Source organism: Culex pipiens, chromosome 1 (genome assembly GCF_016801865.2).
Source record: "Culex pipiens pallens isolate TS chromosome 1, TS_CPP_V2, whole genome shotgun sequence".
Lineage (NCBI taxonomy): Eukaryota > Metazoa > Arthropoda > Insecta > Diptera > Culicidae > Culex > Culex pipiens.
In genome coordinates this window covers 1,830,004-1,851,532 of record NC_068937.1, presented here as the reverse complement: position 1 = coordinate 1,851,532, position 21,529 = coordinate 1,830,004, and the positions used below count along the sequence as shown (strand labels likewise).

Sequence of the window (21,529 nt, the reverse complement as noted above, 5' to 3'; positions counted from 1 at the left end):
AATACTAAAATACTAAAATACTAAAATACTAAAATACTAAAATACTAAAATACTAAAATACTAAAATACTAAAATACTAAAATACTAAAATACTAAAATACTAAAATACTAAAATACTAAAATACTAAAATACTAAAATACTAAAATACTAAAATACTAAAATACTAAAATACTAAAATACTAAAATACTAAAATACTAAAATACTAAAATACTAAAATACTAAAATACTAAAATACTAAAATACTAAAATACTAAAATACTAAAATACTAAAATACTAAAATACTAAAATACTAAAATACTAAAATACTAAAATACTAAAATACTAAAATACTAAAATACTAAAATACTAAAATACTAAAATACTAAAATACTAAAATACTAAAATACTAAAATACTAAAATACAAAAATACTAAAATATTAAAATACTAAAATACTAAAATACCGAAATACTAAAAAACTAATATACTTAAATACTAAAATACTAAGATACTAAAATACTAAAATACTAAAATACTAAAATACTAAAATACTAAAATACTAAAATACTAAAATACTAAAATACTAAAATACTAAAATACTAAAATACTAAAATACTAAAATACTAAAATACTAAAATACTAAAATACTAAAATACTAAAATACTAAAATACTAAAATACTAAAATACTAAAATACTAAAATACTAAAATACTAAAATACTAAAATACTAAAATACTAAAATACTAAAATACTAAAATACTAAAATACTAAAATACTAAAATACTAAAATACTAAAATACTAAAATACTAAAATACTAAAATACTAAAATACTAAAATACTAAAATACTAAAATACTAAAATACTAAAATACTAAAATACTAAAATACTAAAATACTAAAATACTAAAATACTAAAATACTAAAATACTAAAATACTAAAATACTAAAATACTAAAATACTAAAATACTAAAATACTAAAATACTCAAATACTAAAATACTAAATACTAAAATACTAAAATACTAAAATACTAAAATACTAAAATACTAAAATACTAAAATACTAAAATACTAAAATACTAAAATACTAAAATACTAAAATACTAAAATACTAAAATACTAAAATACTAAAATACTAAAATACTAAAATACAAAAATACTAAAATATTAAAATACTAAAATACTAAAATACCGAAATACTAAAAAACTAATATACTTAAATACTAAAATACTAAGATACTAAAATACTAAAATACTAAAATACTAAAATACTAATATACTAATATACTAAAATCGACAAAATGGACAAAGTTGATATAACTGACAAAATTGACAAAATTGACAAAATTGACAAAATTGACAAAATTGACAAAATTGACAAAATTGACAAAATTGACAAAATTAACAAAATTGGCTAAATTGACAGAATCGACAAAATTGACAATATTGACAATATTGACAAAATTTATAAAAATTTTAAAGTTTTTCTAAAAAACTAATATACTAATATACTAAAATCGACAAAATTGACAAAACTGACAAAATTGACAAAATTTACAAAATTAACAATTTTTTTCAAAATTTACAAAATTTAAAAAATTTACAAAATTTACAAAATTTACAAAATTTACAAAATTTACAAAATTTACAAAATTTACAAAATTTACAAAATTTACAAAATTTACAAAATTTACAAAATTTACAAAATTTACAAAATTTACAAAATTTACAAAATTTACAAAAATTACAAAATTTACAAAATTTACAAAATTTACAAAATTTACAAAATTTACAAAATTTACAAAATTTACAAAATTTACAAAATTTACAAAATTTACAAAATTTACAAAATTTACAAAATTTACAAAATTTACAAAATTTACAAAATTTACAAAATTTACAAAATTTACAAAATTCACAAAATTTACAAAATATACAAAATTTACAAAATTTACAAAATTTACAAAATTTACAAAATTTACAAAATTTACAAAATTTACAAAATTTACAAAATTTACAAAATTTACAAAATTGACAAAGTTAACAAAATTGACAAAATTGATAAAATTTACAAAAATGTAGGACTATAATTCTTGAGTGTTCAGCGGATAATTCGTTTAAGGTGCAATTATGTGTTTAAAAATAGCTAAATTATTATGATGGAGGTATTCCACTACCGAAATCTTTGCAAATCAACAAAGCTTTTGCTAGATATTCGAAATTCTTCAATTGAAAATTACAAAATTTCAGAACTCATAATTTAGAACTTTAAAAATCTAAAAATTCTTTAATTTTAATATTTTATATTGATAAAGTCAAAAATTCTAAAATTCATAAATTAAAATAAATATGGGTCGTAAACTTTAAATATTAAAGAATCCTTAAATAAAATTCTACAATTTCAATATTCTAAAATTCTTCTGGTTTAAAAAATCATAAATCTTAAATTAAAAAAAAAATGATTTTGAAATTCATATAATTCTTTTAATCCAGCAATTTTCCAATTTTAGAAGTCCGAATTTTTAAATTAATTATTTTCAAGACTGATAATCGAAAACAAATATAAGAAAGCAAGAAAAAAATTAAAAAATTAGAATGAGTTGCATAAGTTGATAAAAACATTTTTTTTGTTGAATTTAATTTAAAAAAAAATGACTCAATTTCGAATGAATGACAATGTTTTGACTTTTCTCCTTTCAGAACCTTAAAAATCAAATTATGACCACAAACCTTTGGGTCGAACAGGTATGAATCGCATCCCTAGAGGAGCACGAACAGGTATGAAATCTATGATCAATTTCCAGTCCTGGTACGACTACAAGCTACGCTGGGAGCCGAAGGAGTACGGGGGCGTGCAGATGCTGCACGTCCCGTCCGACCACATCTGGCGCCCGGACATTGTGCTGTACAACAAGTGAGTATGCGCGCCTTTGTTTACTTTTGTTCGGATTAATCTTGCAAACAACAACAACATCAACAAAGATGAAAAAAATATGAAAGTATTCAAGCACCTCGGTGTGTATATCCTCTCTCTATTTCTCTCAGTGTGATACTCATCTAGAATAACGATTTGAAAGTTTATTTTGAAATCGAAAAATCCTAAAATCACGCTTCAGTTCACGCGGAACAGACGTATGAGTCCATTGCTTAGTTGTTCGAAACGTAACAGTCCTTATAAATGGGGTAGCGTCCCTCATCCTTCGACGTTTGCTTCCATTGCCAAGCCATTAAGGTAGTGTTTGTTTGTCACTTCATCCCGAACAGCACTATGCCCTTGTGGTAGCGTGGCGTTCCCCTCTCCAAATTTCTGCAGGAACTCTCCAGACAGTGCAGAAACAAACGCGTGTGTTTTGAATCATACCTTTTTTTGGGTTTGTTTTGTTTTATGACTTCCTTGAAACTCTGTACGATTCATGGTTTATGGTTTGATTATCGTATGAGTTGGCTTTTTGTTTTGGTTTTTTTGTGGTAATAATCAATATACTTCATGTCTATATAAATGAACCCATTAAACTAACCGATATATAAACATAATCCTAAAAATCAAATTTTAATTCCATGCTTAAATTCATGTGTGCCAAATCTCCCCTTTCTGCGTCTTAAATTTGAATGTTGACCGCTTCAAGTGCCGACGGTAATTTCGAAGTGACGTTAGCGACAAAAGCCACAATATATTCCGAAGGTTTAGTTGAATGGAAACCTCCTGCCATATACAAATCATCATGTGAAATTGACGTAGAGTATTTTCCATTTGATGAGCAAACATGCGTATTGAAATTTGGAAGTTGGACATATGATGGTTTTAAGGTAGGTTCTCGATGGTTTGCAAAACTTTATTTTTTTACAAATATTTAAACAAAAAACAAAAACACTTGGATTCATCTTTGTTCGAAAACGAATATATAGCTTCACAAAATTTATATATTTTTCTTACATTATTATTATTGCTCCCAAAACAAAAAAAAAGCCTTTCTGTTTGACTTTTCCGTTGATCGTTTTGTTAACTGTACACAAAGATTGTAAGATACCTTCAATTTGGAAAACCCCCCAAAAGAAAACAAATTCTGTCCGGAATTGAACCAAAACAGGCCCCACCTTCGCGGTGGTGGCTCCCCATTGTACATAGTAGCTTATAGTTATTATAAATAGCCAAATAAAAAAAAACTACAAACCTCCCATTATCAGTCGATCAAATCAGCTTTAGCTAACTGCACCTTCACCACCAAAAAAATGGAAACAAAAAATAGATGCGCATTATCACTTGTGTTTTCCGTTTCTTATTTTTTCACCAGTGTCTCTCGACTTTTGATTTACTCATTCTAGCTTGTCGATTACTCCAAGTTTAAGTTCGAAACGTCGCAACTAAATTGTTCTTACGTTCGTATACTTCAGTTCGAGATGAAATGCAACCAAAACCGTTCATTTTATGTAACTATTTTGAAATTGCGATTTTTTCCAGTGTCCCACAAAAATCTTAGTGGGAGGTAGCTTTTCTTCACATATACAGAAAATAAACATTTCCAATCTCTCCATATGACGTTCGCCGCGTATGATTTCACTTTCCAATAGTGAATCTACCCTGTAAAGATGGCGACCAAAAAAAAGAAAACAAAACAAGCAAGCCGTATAAATAGTAACATTGTATATTTTAACATCCCTCTCCTTCTCTCTTTCTCTTTCTTTCGTTCGACTTATCTCGCTTGTTCGTTTAGGCATTATTATCCTAAAACAAAACTACCTGCAAATTCGACACACGTGATGTAAATACAACCATCGTATATGGTTTGGGGAGATTTTTGCCAACCTTTATATCGAAAACTAATTTTACCTTAACCATAAAAACTGCACGTAATCTTTTTTCAGTTTAACTAACCAAACAAAATAACATAAATGTAAATAGCCATGCATTACTTATCCCTTGCGTTCAATTTTACCCGAATTTCTTTCGTATACCCACCAACAACCAAAAAAAAACGCAGTGTTTTTCTCGTATTGTTATGTATATATTTTCCATAATATATAGTTTTGTTCACGAGTTTCACCCGTTCACCCCCTCTGTCTCTCTCTCTCTTAATCACACACAGACGCACACTCACGTGTTCTCTCTCCAGCGAGGTCCCGGTATCAATGTGTGTATATATTGCAGAACTTGTGCAGTTTTGGCAACTTTTCCAATTTGCGAACCACCACCAACAACAACAATGATTTCTGAACTGTATCCAAAGTGTGTGACGACAAGAAGAAGAAAAAAAACTCATTTTCCTCCCCTCCCGGGGGTCTCGAATTAGCTGATGCAGTTTAATTTGAGTTTACTTCGGCGCCACATGTTTGTCCTTTCCAACAAAAAAAAGGAGCAATTTTGAGCGTAATGTTTCAGACTGAGCGGAATTTGGAATAACAAAATAAATAAAGTCAGTGCTCGGTCTGGAACATTGCAGTCTGTGGTCTGTTTGACAGGTAAACAAGGCGCGCCGAAGGCGACGCTGGTCAAGGCATATAGATTAGTTAAGGTAAGGCAGGTTTTCCAGTTGTAAAAAAAAAGCTGAATATTTTTTTTTCAAAAAATATTTTTGTTTTAAAAGTTTTTTTTTTGTTTAGTTTGACATGCTTAACAACTCTGCAGAAAAAATCCGGTGGAATTTAGCAGAAAAATTGTCAAATTTGCATTTCTCTGGATTTTGTGCTAACACTTTTTTGACAGCTGGAAAACCCGCCTTACCTTATCTAATACACATACCTTGGACGCGCGTGACCTTAATCTTAAGGTGAAACGGTGCAGCGTGTCAAAATGGCGGCTTGAAATTTGTTTTGTTTTTTGTTTGTTTTGAATCGGCGGTCGCGGGGAAAAAAAAGCGAAAGAAGGAGTAATCCACCTATCGAAGCATTTTTAGTGTTACGCACCCAAAAAAAATCCCAACAGCAAAAAAAAATCCACTAATCCACCATCAATTCCGTTGACATTTCATGATTCTCTGCGTTTCTTCTCTTCACAGTGCTGACGGTCATTATGAAGTAACGCTAATGACTAAAGCAACAGTTTATAATACTGGTCTAGTAATTTGGCAGCCACCTGCAGTGTACAAATCGTCGTGTTCAATCGATGTTGAATATTTTCCATACGACGTACAAACGTGTGTCTTAAAGCTAGGAAGCTGGACCTATGACGGGTTTAAGGTGCAAGATTTATTACCTAATAATATTATCCATACAAAAAAAAAAAACTTAACGAAACATGTTTGTTATGATTTCAATGAACCTGCAACTTAGCTGAAACGTAATCAACTTGTTATTAGAATGCCATGCATAAAGACCATGTTTTTTCGATACAAACGATATTGGAACTTAACTATCGTTTTGGTTCTTGATTTGTTAGAGAATTTCTTAGTCAACTATTATTCTACTGACAGTATCGCAAAGCATTTTTTATTATTATTTTGTTCGGAATCCCTTGAGTTCCTTTTATGATACCTTGAGATATATAGTACTGGCATTGCTGTTTGTGTGAATATGACCATTTATATCGAATATATTGCTACTTGACTAACAAAAAAAGTGCATCTTTACCGTTATTAAAATTAACATAAGCTATCATACATCGTTCTCAAAACAAATAGAGGAATGATTGATTCGTTTTCTTTCGTTTTCATTTCACATTTGCCCTAATTTTACGTTTCGACTTTGGTTTTTCAGTTTCTGTCAGTACTGATTTTCCATTCATTTACTTTTTTTCGTTCAATCAATATTGTAGTCGTACGCAACATGTGATTTTACGAGTATTGTTTAGCATCCAACAGTTTTTAGAACTTAATAGGGTCATCCACTGCAATATTTACACTTAAAATAGTCGTTTCGGAAACGCTTCAGATTGTCCTTGTTCTTGGTAATTCTGGTTTGGTTTCTGTTGTTTTGTGTTTTTGTTTATCTTTTTGGCACCACTTTTGAACCATCTAATATCTAGTTACAAAACAAAAACAATGTCGAGAATGTTAGGTCGGGAAATGCTTTTGTTGTTTTGTCCTCACGCAACGTGAATTTGTATGTATGTGTGTGTGTGCGTGTGCGTAAATCGACGCCAGATCAAAATTCTCGATTAAATTTTCAAAAGGCCCTATCTGCATAGGAAACCCATGAGGGATAGGTTGTTTTGAAAATTTAATCTAGAATTCAACCCCCTTCAAAATCTGCACCCCAGTTCGCGATAGCATCCACTCCACACCCACCCCGTCGGTTGCGTGGAAACGTAGAAACGTCAAAATTGCACACCTTCCGCGTGATACCCACCTTGAACTGCTCTCTCTTTCTGTTTAGTGGCTGCACGGTCGTTGGAACTGACCTGTTTTGTGGGTTAAATCGAGTTTTTTTTTGCTTTCACTAATTCTGGGTTTGGGAGCGTTCTTTTATTACGTAACGCAAAAATCGGATTTTTAGACCCCCTCCCCCCTCCCCCCCCCCCCCCCATAACAAAATTTTCATACAAATTTTAATAATTTTGTACGGAGCGTAACACGGCCTCAGACCCCCCCCTCCCCCTCAACTGCGTTACGTAATAAAAGAACGCTCCCTTTCACACTACAAAAAATTGCTCAAGTTTCCCTGTCAAAACATCGAGTGACATAACCTTGTACAATTCAGGTTGGAATCCCTTTGGAATATTTTTTTTATCAATAAACGAGTTTTTTAGCACCACACATGTTGTGAAACTTTTGTTTATAATTAATACTAAAAAAAAGTTTCACAAAATGTATGTTATTTTCGAGATCTAGATGAAATATTTCTGATTCCAACCTTAAGGGTGCACAGCAACCAAAAAAGTTGTTGTCTTCTTATTCCAAAATTGCCAAACTTAAAAAAAATTGTTAATTGTTAAAAATAGTCAAACTTTGTTGTAAGTTATGTTGTGAACAGTACTTTAGGGGATGAATAAAAATTTTTATCGTTTACTGTAATTTTCAAGATACTAAAAATGTCCGTAACAAAATTCTTGGTGCAAAAGCTCTGGTTGATGTGCACCGTTAACCAAGCAAGGTCTTTTCGATCGATTGAAACCAGAGTATGTAGATTAGATAAGGTAAGGTGGGTTTTCGAGCTGTCAAAAAATATTTAGCACGAAAACTGGATTTTGTATCAAGATTTTCAGAAAATTGAAAATTTATCAATTTTCCGGGAAAATTTCAAAGTGAACCAAAAAAAACGCTTTAGCTGGAATTTATTTATTGAAAGCGTTTTTCGGTTCAGTTTGGCATGCTACAATCAACTCTACAAAAAAAAATTGAAGAAATTTGACCAAAAAATTGACAATTTTGAACTTTTCTGAAAATTTTCATATAAAATCAGGTCCTCGTGCTATCTATTTTTTTTACCAGCTCGAAAATCCGCCATACCTTGTCTTATTTATATGCCTTGGATTGGAACCATATTTTGACAGCTCGATCGAAACCCAGAGAGTAACAACCCAAAATTGGGTAATTCCAACGGTCGTGTAGCAAGTTAACTGAAACCACAGACTGATCAGACGTACGACTCAACTTTTTTTTTACTTTTCGGTCGGAATATTTTTTAAAGGAAAATTTGTGTGGCTGGCCCTATCAATCGAATAATACTGTTTTATCGAACTATCTGATAAGTTTTCGTGGAACTTTAGGACAACTAGCTGATACATTCGTGTTGTTTAGTTTTTGTTTCTCTTTTTCGTTAGTTTTCAGAAAAAAATAATCAGAAATCAATGTACCTTCAGCATGATTGTTCAAATTGAGTTCATTTTCTGTTGAAAATTCGTCTAGCAAAGTCAATCGATTTACTTTCTTTGAAGTTTAGAAAAACTCCATGTCACGGTATTTGACAGTTGAAATGAAATTTGTCAACAAAAAAGATACACCGAAATTTTCGTTAAGTTGTGAAATCTCAACTTTGAATTTGTTCGACGCACCCTAGCTTTTGTCACCAACTCATCAGGTAATGGCTTCATGCTGAATGTTTATCAATTATGCATTCCGTAAAGTAAGAATGCTGTCGCGAACTGCAACTGACCACGGAAAAAAAAAAGCTCAATGGTAATTGGTCAAAGGGCACCAAATCCAGCGTTACCACCACATTATTGATTTGCCTTGAATTGAATGACAACATTGATATATGATATGATATTTTTGGGATTACACCCTTGAATGCGTTAATTTTCACTTTTTAAAAACAATAAAACAAACATTTTCAAAAAAAGAAACCTAAAAAAAGTAGCTTTTGCTAAACCACATAAATCTGCAATAAATTTTACTCTGTGAACAAGCTTAAAAAATATTTATATTATTCATTGCATCTCTTTTATTTCCTACATACAACCACAGATTGACAGTGATTGGAGTATTTGTTTGTACTTTGTTTTGATTAAAAATAGAAGTTTAGAGGGAAGGTACAACATTGCTCAATATCATTTACCCATAATCGTGTTGTTGATTGATATATCGATTGGTTGACACTTTTTTCAACGTCGTTTTGTTTTCGTTTTCTTTTTTGCTAAATTGTTGCATCGAAATTTTAAATGTCGTCTTTTTTCTCTTCTTTGATATTTTGATATTGCATTTGGGGTTTGCCGAACTTCTAGTTGTTTACGTGTATTTTTGACATTTTTCACAGTGCGCCATTTTGAAAAACTCAACCCAACAACAAAACACGTTGACATTACAGACCAAAATAATACACTCTCAATGTGCTTTAGAACATTTTAAAACCGTTGTTACTTGATCGCATTTTACTGTATTTTTCAAGCATGGATCTCCCACGATGGTGTTCAACGTAGTCCGACGTTAGCATGTTTGAGGTTCATCTGTATCGAATAAGTGTTGTGTTTTTTCCTTCTTTTTAAAATATTAAACTCTAGATATTTTCCTAGAAAATATCACCCTAACTAAAGCGATGATCTAAACTAACTGTGTGAACTAAACAAGTCGAAACAATAGCGAGCATCCGTTGCTGAGTAATAAAAAAACAAATAGTTACTAAATAAAACTTAGTTTAACGACCAATAAAAAAAACAATACATAAGCTCGTTTGTTACTATTTAAAAGCCTACCCTTGCCTTCTCCCCCAACACAAACACACTACCTCCCACTTTGATAAATATAAATATAATTCTGCTTTCAGCGCACATCAGCCGGCTGTTAGTGAAAATTTTTGTTGTAATTGGATTTTAAACTTTTTTTCACGTTGACTCTTTTCCGTTTTTCTTTTCGATTTTTTTACTCTCATGATAAATGTGCGATTTATGTTTTTTTCATTCTTTCTTAAACATCTTCAAGCCACATTTAATATCGATGTAGTCCCTTACTAACCATTAAAATGCACCCTAAAGTACTTAAATCATAACCAGGTTTCGATTTCGGCATGCCTTTGACGTTTGTTTCCTTTCTTTATTCAACACTTAGTACCAAAATTTCCCAATTCTCACCACATTAGTCTCCCCTACAGAAAAAAAAAAATCTGAAAATTTTAACCCACACTGATAATTAAATGTTACTTTTAATAAATCGATAAATTCTGACTAATGCATGACAAAAAAAAACAAAAAAAAATCTTTTACAATTATACCAATTTGTTTCTTCTTGTTTTCTTACGCGCATTTGATTATTAAAAAAAAGTCGTTAACAAACCTTCCAAGCAAAGCAATCCACAAATTTTGGCCCCTCTAACGTTTCTTTCCCTTCTCCGACGAACGCTAACGCTAACGCCTAACGCCCAGGTTGACCTGCGGCACATGGACGAGCAAACGGGCAGCAATATCGTGAACGTCGGCGTAGATCTGTCCGAGTTTTACATGTCCGTAGAGTGGGACATCCTGGAAGTGCCGGCCGTGAGGTGAGTTTGCTTCCAACTGTCAGAGAGAACAATAGTGGCAGCGAAGCTGCAGCGCCACCAACGGGATTTGGTCGAACTAAAAATTTGTCGTGCGCGCCATCTTGTCATTAAAGCATCTTTGGTTGAATGTCATCGCTATTGTTCTCTCGTGCAGAGATCAGACAAAACCAAACAGAACAATCTCAATTTCTCCCCTCCAGAAACGAAAAGTTCTACACCTGTTGCGACGAGCCCTACCTGGACATTACGTTCAACATTACGATGCGGCGGAAAACGCTCTTCTACACGGTCAACATCATAATCCCGTGCATGGGCATCTCGTTTCTGACCGTGCTCACGTTCTACCTGCCGTCGGACAGTGGCGAGAAGGTAAATTTGAGCTGTTTTTTCTTCTGTTTTCTCTACAAAACTGACTTTTTCATTCCGCCGCCGCCGCTGCACAGGTCACGCTATCCATCTCGATCCTGATTAGTCTCCACGTGTTCTTCCTCCTGGTCGTCGAAATCATTCCGCCAACGTCCCTAGTCGTGCCTTTGCTGGGAAAATATTTGATATTTGCTATGATCCTGGTTTCGATAAGGTACAGTCAGGGGCTGGAAAAAAGGCTAATTTGAAAAAAAAATCTGTTTGGATTCAGTTATCCACGTGCTTCATATGACAGTGACCGAGTGACATTACGTTACCTCTTTGTTGATTGACATTGAGCTGGCTTGTCACTGAAATTTCACGCAATTGTCAAATCGGGAATTTACAGATTAATCGAAACAACTTAATTGTGAGTAACTTATTCGAATCCTGAACATTCTAAAATGTTAAATTCTAATATTCCCAATTCCAAAGTTCCACAATCCTAAAATTCTAGAAATCTAGATTAAATTTTCAAAACAACCTATCCCTCATGGGTTTCCTATGCAGATAGGGCCTTTTGAAAATTTAATCGAGAAATAATGTTTTTTTTGAATTCTCAATCTTTTAAAATTCGAATAGAAATGTGAAATCCAAAAAAAACAAAAAATCATAAAATTAAAAAATCTAAAATTCTAAATTCTAAAACATTGGTCCTTTTAGTAATTTTGATCATTTTGGTCATACAGGTAATTTTCATGATTTCGGTAATATTGTTCATTTTGGTTATTTTGATTTTGATAATTTCGGTAATTTCAGTCATTACCGAAATTATTTAAATTAACAGAGCAACCAAAATTACTAAAATCACCAAAAATACAAAAATTACCTTTATTATCAAAATAGATAAAGTAGATAGATACCTGAATCTTAATTGACACACAGTTTAATTTTTGCAGAATTTGTAATTTCAATATTTTCAGAATCTATATTTTTTGGATTTTAGAATTTTAAGATTAAAGATATCAGAATATTAGATTTAAAAAATTTTCTGAATTTTGAAACATTGCAATTTTGATTTTGATACCTAAGGATTTTGATTTCAATATGTTTTTATTAATCGAATTTAAGAGTTTAAGATTATCTGAATTTAAGGATTTTAGAATTTACCGAAAATATCAAAATGACCAAATTCTAATAATGACCAAAATTACTAACATAAGCAACATTACCAAAATTACTTTAAATACTTAAAGTAGCAAAATTACCAAATAAACAAATTTACCGAAATTACCAAAATTACCGAATCGACCAAAATGATTAAAATGGCCAAAATAATCAAAATGACCAAATGATCAAAATGATCAAAATGACCAAAATGACCAAAATGACCAAAATGACCAAAATGATAAAAATGACCGAAATGACCAAAATGATCAAAATGACCAAAATGACCAAAATGACCCAAATGACCAAAATGACCAAAATGACCAAAACGATCAGAATAATTAAAATGAAAAAAATAACCGTAATCACATAAATGTTATTTTGGTCATTTTGGTCATTTTGGTAATTTTGGTTATTTTGGTCATTTTGGTCATTTTGGTCATTTTGGTCATTTTGGTCATTTTGGTCATTTTGGTCATTTTGGTCATTTTGGTCATTTTGGTCATTTTGGTCATTGTGGTCATTTTGGTCATTTTGGTCATTTTGGTCATTTGGGTCATTTTGGTCATTTTGGTCATTTTGGTCATTTTGGTCATTTTGGTCATTTTGGTCATTTGGGTCATTTGGGTCATTTGGGTCATTTTGGTCATTTTGGTCATTTTGGTCATTTTGGTCATTTGGGTCATTTTGGTCATTTTGGTCATTTTGGTCATTTTGGTCATTTTGGTCATTTTGGTCATTTTGGTCATTTTGTTCCATTTGGTCATTTTGGTCATTTTGGTCATTTCGGTCATTTCGGCCATTTTGGTAATTTTGGTCATTTTGTTCCTTTTGATCATTTTTTTCATTTTGGTCATTTTGGTCATTTTGGTCATTTTGGTCATTTTGGTCATTTTGGTCATTTTGGTCATTTTGGTCATTTTGGTCATTTTGGTCATTTTGGTAATTTTGGTAATTTAGGTAATTTAGGTAATTTAGGTAATTTTGGTAATTTTTGTCATTTTGATAATTTTGGTCATTTCGATCATTTTGATCATTTTGTCATTTTGGTTATTTGGTCGTTATGTTCGTTTTGTTGATTTTGATAATTTTGGTAATTTTTTTGTGATTTTAGTTATTTTGGCGATTTTGGTCATTTGTAGCATTTTGGTATTATAGGTAGTTTTGGTAATTTTGTTGATTTTAATCATTTTGATAATTTTGTAGATTTTTTGTCATTTTGGTTTTTTTAGTCATATTATATATATTGGGTGAAACTGTTGATTTTTTTATAATTCCTAAAAATTCTGAAATTACTATAGGGGAAATATACCATTTCTCAGCCTATTTCTATTATCGGCCTATCAGCACTTTAATAACGAATTACAGCTTTCATAAAGTGTTTTTGACTGTTCCAAAGTAACAAATAGCTCAAATAAAAGTGAGCAAGCAACTCTCCATTGTTGATTTATCTAAAAATGTTGATTTAATAGCGGAAAACTGCAAAAGTGATGAGAATTGGTCGAATGGCTTAGAGTGATTAAAATGGGTATATTTCCCCTAATTCCTAAAACTGATAAAAATTTTAAAATTCCAAAGATTCCAAAAACTTTTCAAATTTCTTTAGGTTCCTAAAAATTGTAAAAATCCTAAAAGTACTAAAATTCACAAAAAACTATCCTATATTCCATAGATTTCTAAAATTTCTATTTTTTTTTTAAATAATTCCTTTAAATTTGTTAAATTTATAAAATTGCTAAAATTTGCAAAAAATCCTAGAAATTGCTGATTTTTTAAAATTTCAAAGATTCCCAAAAATTTCTAAAATTTCTTAAAATTCCTAAAATTATTAAAATTCTCAAAAAAAATCCTAAAAATTCCATAAAATTCTAAATACCAAAGATTCATAAATTGTTTTAAAATCCCAATAATTCTGAAAATACCTAAAATTTTTAAAATAAATAAAATTTCTGAAATTCCAGAAATCCCTCAAATTTCTAAAATTTCGTAAAATTTCTGAAATTTAAAAAAAAAATATTATTCCTAAAATTCTTATAATGCCTAAAATATCTAAAATAAATAAAATTTCTAAAATTCCAGAGATCACTGAAATTTTTAAATTTCTTATATATCCTAAAATTCTTAAAATTTCTATAATTCCTAAAATTTCTGAAATTCCTAAAATGCCTAATATTCCGCAAATAATAAAAATTCTAAAATTCCAAAGGTTCCTTTTTTTTAATTTCTCGAATTTCCAAAAATTCCGGTGAATTATAAATTTTTCAAAAATTCTTAAAATTTCAAAAAATTTCTAAAAATTTTAAAATTTCCTTAAAAAAATACTAAAACTCCTAAAATTCTTAATTTTTTTATAATTATTAAAGTTTCTGTAATTTTCAAAAATTCCGTTGAAAAAACCCGATTCAATGTCAATAGACATCACGGTAACGTTAAGTCTCGCAAGCTGTCAAAAGAAGCACGGAGAAAAAAAAGGTTTTCAATTTGTTATTATTTTTTTTTATTCTGGGTCTAAAATTTTTCAAAAATCGTTTTATTTGCAACTGAGTTTATACAAACCGGTCCGGCGGGTTGCCTACCATCGGGCATATTTGTGTAACAAAACCATTTCTTCTCTCCCTAATCAGTATATGCGTCACGGTGGTGGTTCTGAATGTCCACTTCCGGTCACCGCAGACGCACCGAATGGCACCGTGGGTCAAATCGGTTTTCATCGGTAAGGGTTTTATTTTCGCCTTTTACTTTTGGTTCAATCTAATCAAATCTAATTGAAATTTGTAGATTTTCTACCCCGATTTCTGTTCCTGAAGCGACCGAACTACATCGAAAATCACAGGTGAGTGTTGATCTGATGGTTGAAGTTTGGTTTTAAATTATTATAATTAAAATTTACTCTAGTCATATGCATCGCGTTCTTTATGCATTCTTTGATTGATACCTTCTAAACATTACTCGAACGATATTCTCCTTTAATCAGCCCAAAAAAGCAAACTTACAAGCATTTGTATACATTTTCTGTCTTTACTTGGCCTTTTGTAGAAAATTGTTACCAAAAGAACCACACGCTTGCTTTTATCCTTATTATTCGACCACCACATTAAATCGCGTAGCTCGTTTTCATAATAGGACATCATCAAACGATGATCTATCTCCGCTAAGGTATTTATGAAATTTTCTAACTGATTGTTTTTTACTTTTCTCTTTTTTCAATTTAAACTCTTTTCTTCAAATTGAATTTCTTGTTCGTTTACACTGAAAAAAATATACTCTCATATTCGAATTGATTGTCAAAACGAAAAAAAAACTGTCTTGCAATGATGTGTGATAGGAGTAATTTTCAATTGCATAGCCTGTCAGGAACGGGCCCGTTCGGCGGCAGCTGCCAGATTCACGGTCCCGCCCTCGGGATGCCGCACTCCGAGTCGGAGGAGCTGTCGCTGTCGACGGCGGCCGACACGGCCGTCCCGTCCGGCATCAAGAGTCCCGTGCTCAAGCATCCGCCCTTTTCGCACTCGAGCTGCCCGGTGGAGATGCACCGGAGCTGCTTCTGCGTGCGGTTCATCGCGGAACACACCAAAATGCTCGAGGACTCGACGAAGGTAAGGAGGAGGGGCGTTCGGCGCGAACTGCAGTATGTGCGCGGTTGAGTGACTCGGATTTTGACGGGAGCGATCTCAAATTTGACATTCATAAGTCGGTTTTGACCTAAAGTACGGTATGCAGATCAGAAGGAACGCGGTCAAGAAATGTTGCGTGTTCTTTTCGTGACCCCCCCAGGAAAAGTTGACAGTTCGGTATGAGCGCGTTTGACGGTGTGCGTATTCAAAAGTTAAAATTTAATAGATTAAAAATGTTTATTCAAAAACTTTAAACAACAATTATTAATTATAAACAAAATTGAGAAATCAAAATTTAAAATTTCTTCAAAAAATCAGAAAATTAGAAATTTATAACTTCTAAAACTAGACAAACTAAAATTATGAAATTATGAATAATGAAATAAGGAAATTCAGAAATTAGGATGTTAGGAAATTAGGAAATTTGTTAATTAGGAAATTAAGAAATTAGGAAGCTAGGAAATTTGGTAGTTAGGAAATTAAGAAATTAGGAAATTAGGAAATTATGCAATTGGGTACTAAAGCCCAATGTCAATTTTTATGTACAACGGTAAAAAACACGATCAATATCATTTCTGATCACTTTTTTTTCATTTCAATGCAAGAAAAATAATGACAAGACAACAACCCAGAAAAATAAGCTTTATCGCTGTAAACAATAATATCAGCAATCTAAGATTCATTTTAGGACTCAATTATGTAATAACGAAATAAAGAAATTAGGAAATTAGGAAATAAGGAAATTTGGATGCTAGGAAATTGAGAAATTTAGGAAATTATAAAATTAGGAAATTAGGATATTAGGAAATGAGGAAATCAGAAAATTATTAAATTAGGAAGTTAGGAAATTTGGTAATTAGAAAATTAGGAAAGTAAGAAATTAGGAAGTTAGGAAATTAGGAAATAAGAATGTAAGGAAATTTGGTAATAAGAAAATTTAGTTATTAGAAAATAAGGAAATTAGGAAATTAAAAAATTAGAAAATTAGGAAATAAAGATGTTAGGAAATAAGAAAATAAGGAAATTCAGAAATAAGGAAATTAGGCAATTAGGAAGTAAAGAAATTAGGAAATTAGAAAATAAGGAAGTAAGGAAATTTAGAAATTAGGAAATTTTAAAATAAGGCTGGTACAAATGTTCAAAAGTTTTTCTTAAATTCTTAAATTTTGAAATTTCTGAACTCCACATTTCTAATTCTGGAATTTTGAGATTTTTGATTTTTTCAAAAATTAGAGTTTTTGAATGTTAGAATTTTGGGTTTTTCGTAAAAATATGTTTTCGAATTTCTATATTTAAATTTTTTTAAACTTTTGAAATTTTGACTTGTAATTTCTGAAATTTTTCGGGTTTCGAATTTTTAATTTTTTGAGCTATGGGATTTATAAATTCTTTAATCTCGACTTTAATATTATTTTTTTCAATTCAGCATAATTTTTATTTTAAATCTTCAAAATAAACATTTTAAAAATGGTTGGAATTTCCTTCATTTTTTTTTTTTTTTTGTTATTTCTGAAATGTTTGTTTTTCCATATTCTCGAATTTTTATTTTTGAATCATTTGTATTGTCGAATTTCAGATTATTATTGAATTTTTCAGTAAGAAAATAGATATTTGTATGATTATTGTCAAGTTTATTTTCACTCCGGTTTATTTCATTTCGGTCCCGCCAGGGTGGATTAATCGGACAGTGCAGTGAACTCACAATCCAAAGGTTGCTGGTTGGTACTAGCAATAGTTGGCGACACGTGGGCCAACAGCAATAAAGACAACTTCTATTTTTACTCCGTTTCGATCAAAAAACTAAATCTGCCCTTATAATTTCAAGATTTTGAGATTTGCCGGGATTTTCTTTTATTCTAACGAATATAAAATTATTAAAACGTTTGTAACTTTCAGTCGCATTCAAATAGTAAAATTCAAATTTTTTGATTTTTTCATCAAAACATATTACAAACAAGCACCGCGCGAAGAAACGTCAAACGCCACTTTCCGTTTCTGTTCCTTTTCAGCTGCGTACCGCTTAAGAAAAATCTTTTCGTGACCCTTTCCTTGACCGTTTCTTGGGCGTTTTTTTATATGGAGTTTTGCGTTCCTTCCGATCTGCATATCAGCCTTAAACTGAGTAATTTGTCAAAATTGAACAAGGCCATCGAAATTTTCGTCGCGAGCTGCAGTATGCGCAGTTGAATGACTCCGATTTTGACGGGAGCGGTCCTACTCACGAATGAGTACTCAAATTTGACATTCGTGAGGCCAAAACTGAGTGAATGGAGCCCTTCCATTCGAGCAGTTTTTGCTTTTTTCTACAATGTATTTCTTATGGAGCGAACTGTCAAAAACTGCTCGACTGCGGGTGCTCCATTGAAGAGTTCATCGAAATTTGAGCAGGTTTTTGTCAAAATCTGACCAATTTCGACGCATGCTATCGTCCTCGCAGGTCAAGGAGGACTGGAAGTACGTGGCCATGGTGCTGGACCGGCTGTTCCTGTGGATCTTCACGCTGGCCGTGGTGGCCGGGACGGCCGGCATCATCCTGCAGGCGCCGACGCTGTACGACGACCGAATACCGATCGACAAAACGTTCGACGACTTTGCCACCTCGACCGTGGTCCGTTGCCCGCCGCAATAGCAGCCTGCAGGGCTGGTGGTTTGCGGCCTGCTGGCGGCTATTGTTTTCGTGTGCGCCGTCGGAATGAGTGCCTGCGTTGTGATGTACGAGAAGACGCTGGTGGTTCGCGGCAGGTTCTTTTGAGCTGTTCTGGTTTTTTTGAGTTTGGCTCTCTCACTTTCTCTCTGCAGCTGATTTGCTCAATAACACACACACACTACCGTTACTGATTTGTGATCAAAGTTTGAAGGTTTAGCGCGCATCAGCACGAACGCTAGTATGGCCGGCGGGTGAGTTCACGCTGAGCTCTGGTATGGCACGATTGGTTCGCGAGGCGGTTTAGGTTTCAAACGTCAAACTGCCTGTTTGAGCGCAACGGCGTTGTCAATTTGAAGCGGATTTACTGTGTTTACTGCTGTAGTGTTGGACTACACAATGAATTGTATTGAATACGGGTATCATCGCGAGAAAAGATTGCAATTATCGACACACAGACACATTTTTTAACCATATTCAATGGCCCCTCCGTAACACTATAGTGAAGTCCCCCTCCCTTTACGATTGCATGAGGTAGCAATTTTCATCGTAGTCGAAATTTTTAACAAAGATGTTTTAATCAGAGTAGCAGAATCCCGTTGCAAAAAGAATACGCACAACGCACCAAATTCAGTGCGCTTCGCGCCATTGTAGTAAATTTCAACCGAAAAAATAGTTAGACCGAGAACTTTTAGCCCTTCTCGCCGTCTGGTGATGTCTTTATGCAATAAAGTAGTTTGCAAAGAAAAAAAAAGAAGTTAGTTTTCGCTAAACCGCGACTAATCTATACATCGAATGATTTAAAATCGACATTTAATGTTTCACAGACAAGCGGATCGCCCGTTTATGCTCAAAAAATATATACTTTGCCGTAGCTGTGTTAGACTAAATGTGTTGTTGACTTTGCCAAGCTGGTCATGTTTTTCGCAACTCAGAATAGAGCAAACAAAAATAATCCTATTGGTTTAGCTGCCACCATTTTTTTTGTCCTGTACTGCGAATGACTGAGAAACGAATGTCAGCGAATCCGCGCGCGACTCAAAAGTAATGAATTTTACACACACTCACAACGGTGTGACACAACACAGAGTACACACATTCTGTTTAATACCGTGCGTCCAACAGCTTTTAATCAAATATGTTTTAGGGTACGTATTGTAGGGAAAAAGGCAAAAAAAAAAGAAAACTCTATTATCTAATAATAACATTGATAGTTAACATCTAATGTAAGTCGTACAGAACAAAAAAAAAGAAGAAAAAAAAGTCCCGATCGGGTTGGGACTACCAGCAAGAGCAACATTCATAAAACTGAAAACCAAAATACAAACAATAAATTATATATATGTAATACTCGAATGTGAAACAATTACCGTGGCTCACGGTTCTCTCTCATGAGATCAATATCAGCGCGCAAGCAGCAACACTTAGTTGACCGTTTTTGTATTCGTTTATAAGTGTTAGGTTGTCCCAAGTTTTACAGGAGAGAATGTATACAATTACTATAATTTTTGTACACGAGTATTGTCGACGTTTCCCATTTCGAGAAACTTTAAACGTAGTTATAAAAAGCTAGTTAAACCAAACAAACTTTGTAAAGACATTAATTTTCTTCCATTTTCTGTCTTCAAACATTACTACATTTTACTCTTTTTATTAAAATTAATACTGCCATTTCACAGTGTGACAAAAAACAAAAGAGCGTCACACTTCTCACAGTAGAAATATCTGTCCCTTAGCCCTTAATTTCAAAGAAAGTTCATGTTTAGCGAAAATGATTGTGTGGCTATCCCGAAACTCCGAAGATATTCCTAAAAACCAGCATGAGAGTGTAACATGTCATCGGCCAAGACAGCAAAAAAACATGTTAACAAAAAACACAAACCGTAGCAAACTAGGGTTAAATATATTATATATATTAGAAAAAAAGCAAACATTTATAAAATGAAAACAAAAGGTAACAAAACGAGAACATCAGCACACCACACAAAAAAAAACACACAAAATCACGCTCATACAAGTAATAAAAAATATATATTATAAAAAAGGGAAAATTTTAATCAAATGAACGCGCGCCCGGTACTAAAATATTAATCAAACCCATTAAAAAAAACTGCAGAGAAACCAAAAAGAAGAGGAAACAAAACTAAATTGTATGAACAAAACATGATAAAAACAAAACAAAACAAACATCGGTGTTGGTTGTTGAACAAAATAAAATATGAACCTTTGTTATTTACGTAGTTTGCAACATGTTTTTATTTTGCGCATAATTTGAAAGAAATCCATCATTTTTAAAGTGTAATTTTGTTACTAAAACCAATAAATTTAATTTATTGTTGAAATTTACAATAATCTTCAAACGCTCCATATAAAAACGCCCAAGAAACGGTCAAGAAACTGGTCATAAAAAGATTTTTCTTAAGCGATACGCAGCTGAAAAAAGAACAGAAACGTGGCGTTTGATGAAGGAGCTATTAGACTATGACAAACAAACTCTCACTTTTTTATGTTTAGAAAATTTTGGAATTCTTCGATTAGAAAAATAAAATAAAAATAAAACTTCAAAATTTCTACAAGTATCAAATACAAAAATCCTAAAAATCCAAATAACTTGAAAAAAATAAATCAAAAAATGTTAAATTAAAAGTCAAAAACAAAAAAATATTTTTTTCTAAATTAACAAGTTTAAAGTATCAAAAAATCAAGAATTCAAAAGTAAATTCAAAAAAAAATCTACAACTAAAAAAAATAAAGGAAATTAAAATTTCCAGAAAAAAATCGAGTAAAGAAAAGAAATATCAAAACTTTGATAAATCCAAAATTTTAAGAATAATTCAAAAACTACAGATTCTAAGGTTTAGGGATTTTAATTTATCACGATTATCCGAAGTCCTCATCAATGTTTCACCCCGGATAATTTAACTATGATTTGTT

General features: G+C 31.8%; 1 protein-coding gene across 5 annotated transcripts in view; it reads left to right on the top strand.

Annotated features, from left to right (window-relative positions):
* Positions 1-20,649, top strand: part of LOC120415036 (acetylcholine receptor subunit alpha-like) — a 36,648-nt gene extending 15,999 nt beyond the window's left edge. The window contains exons 3-13 of one of the 5 annotated variants that reach the window (XM_039576405.2): positions 2,681-2,725; positions 2,785-2,894; positions 5,974-6,154; positions 10,710-10,825; positions 11,026-11,194; positions 11,269-11,405; positions 14,962-15,050; positions 15,116-15,170; positions 15,374-15,493; positions 15,684-15,933; positions 18,389-20,649. In XM_039576405.2, the coding sequence (XP_039432339.1) occupies positions 2,681-2,725; positions 2,785-2,894; positions 5,974-6,154; positions 10,710-10,825; positions 11,026-11,194; positions 11,269-11,405; positions 14,962-15,050; positions 15,116-15,170; positions 15,374-15,493; positions 15,684-15,933; positions 18,389-18,580 (1,464 nt within the window). In that variant the 3' untranslated portion in view covers positions 18,581-20,649. Of the gene's footprint in view, positions 1-2,680; positions 2,726-2,784; positions 2,895-3,606; positions 3,788-5,973; positions 6,155-9,364; positions 9,384-10,709; positions 10,826-11,025; positions 11,195-11,268; positions 11,406-14,961; positions 15,051-15,115; positions 15,171-15,373; positions 15,494-15,683; positions 15,934-18,388 lie in introns of those variants that run through there. The other 4 variants (XM_039576404.2, XM_039576406.2, XM_039576407.2 and 1 more) reach the window with 4 other exon arrangements.
* Positions 20,650-21,529: the final 880 nt, after the last annotated feature.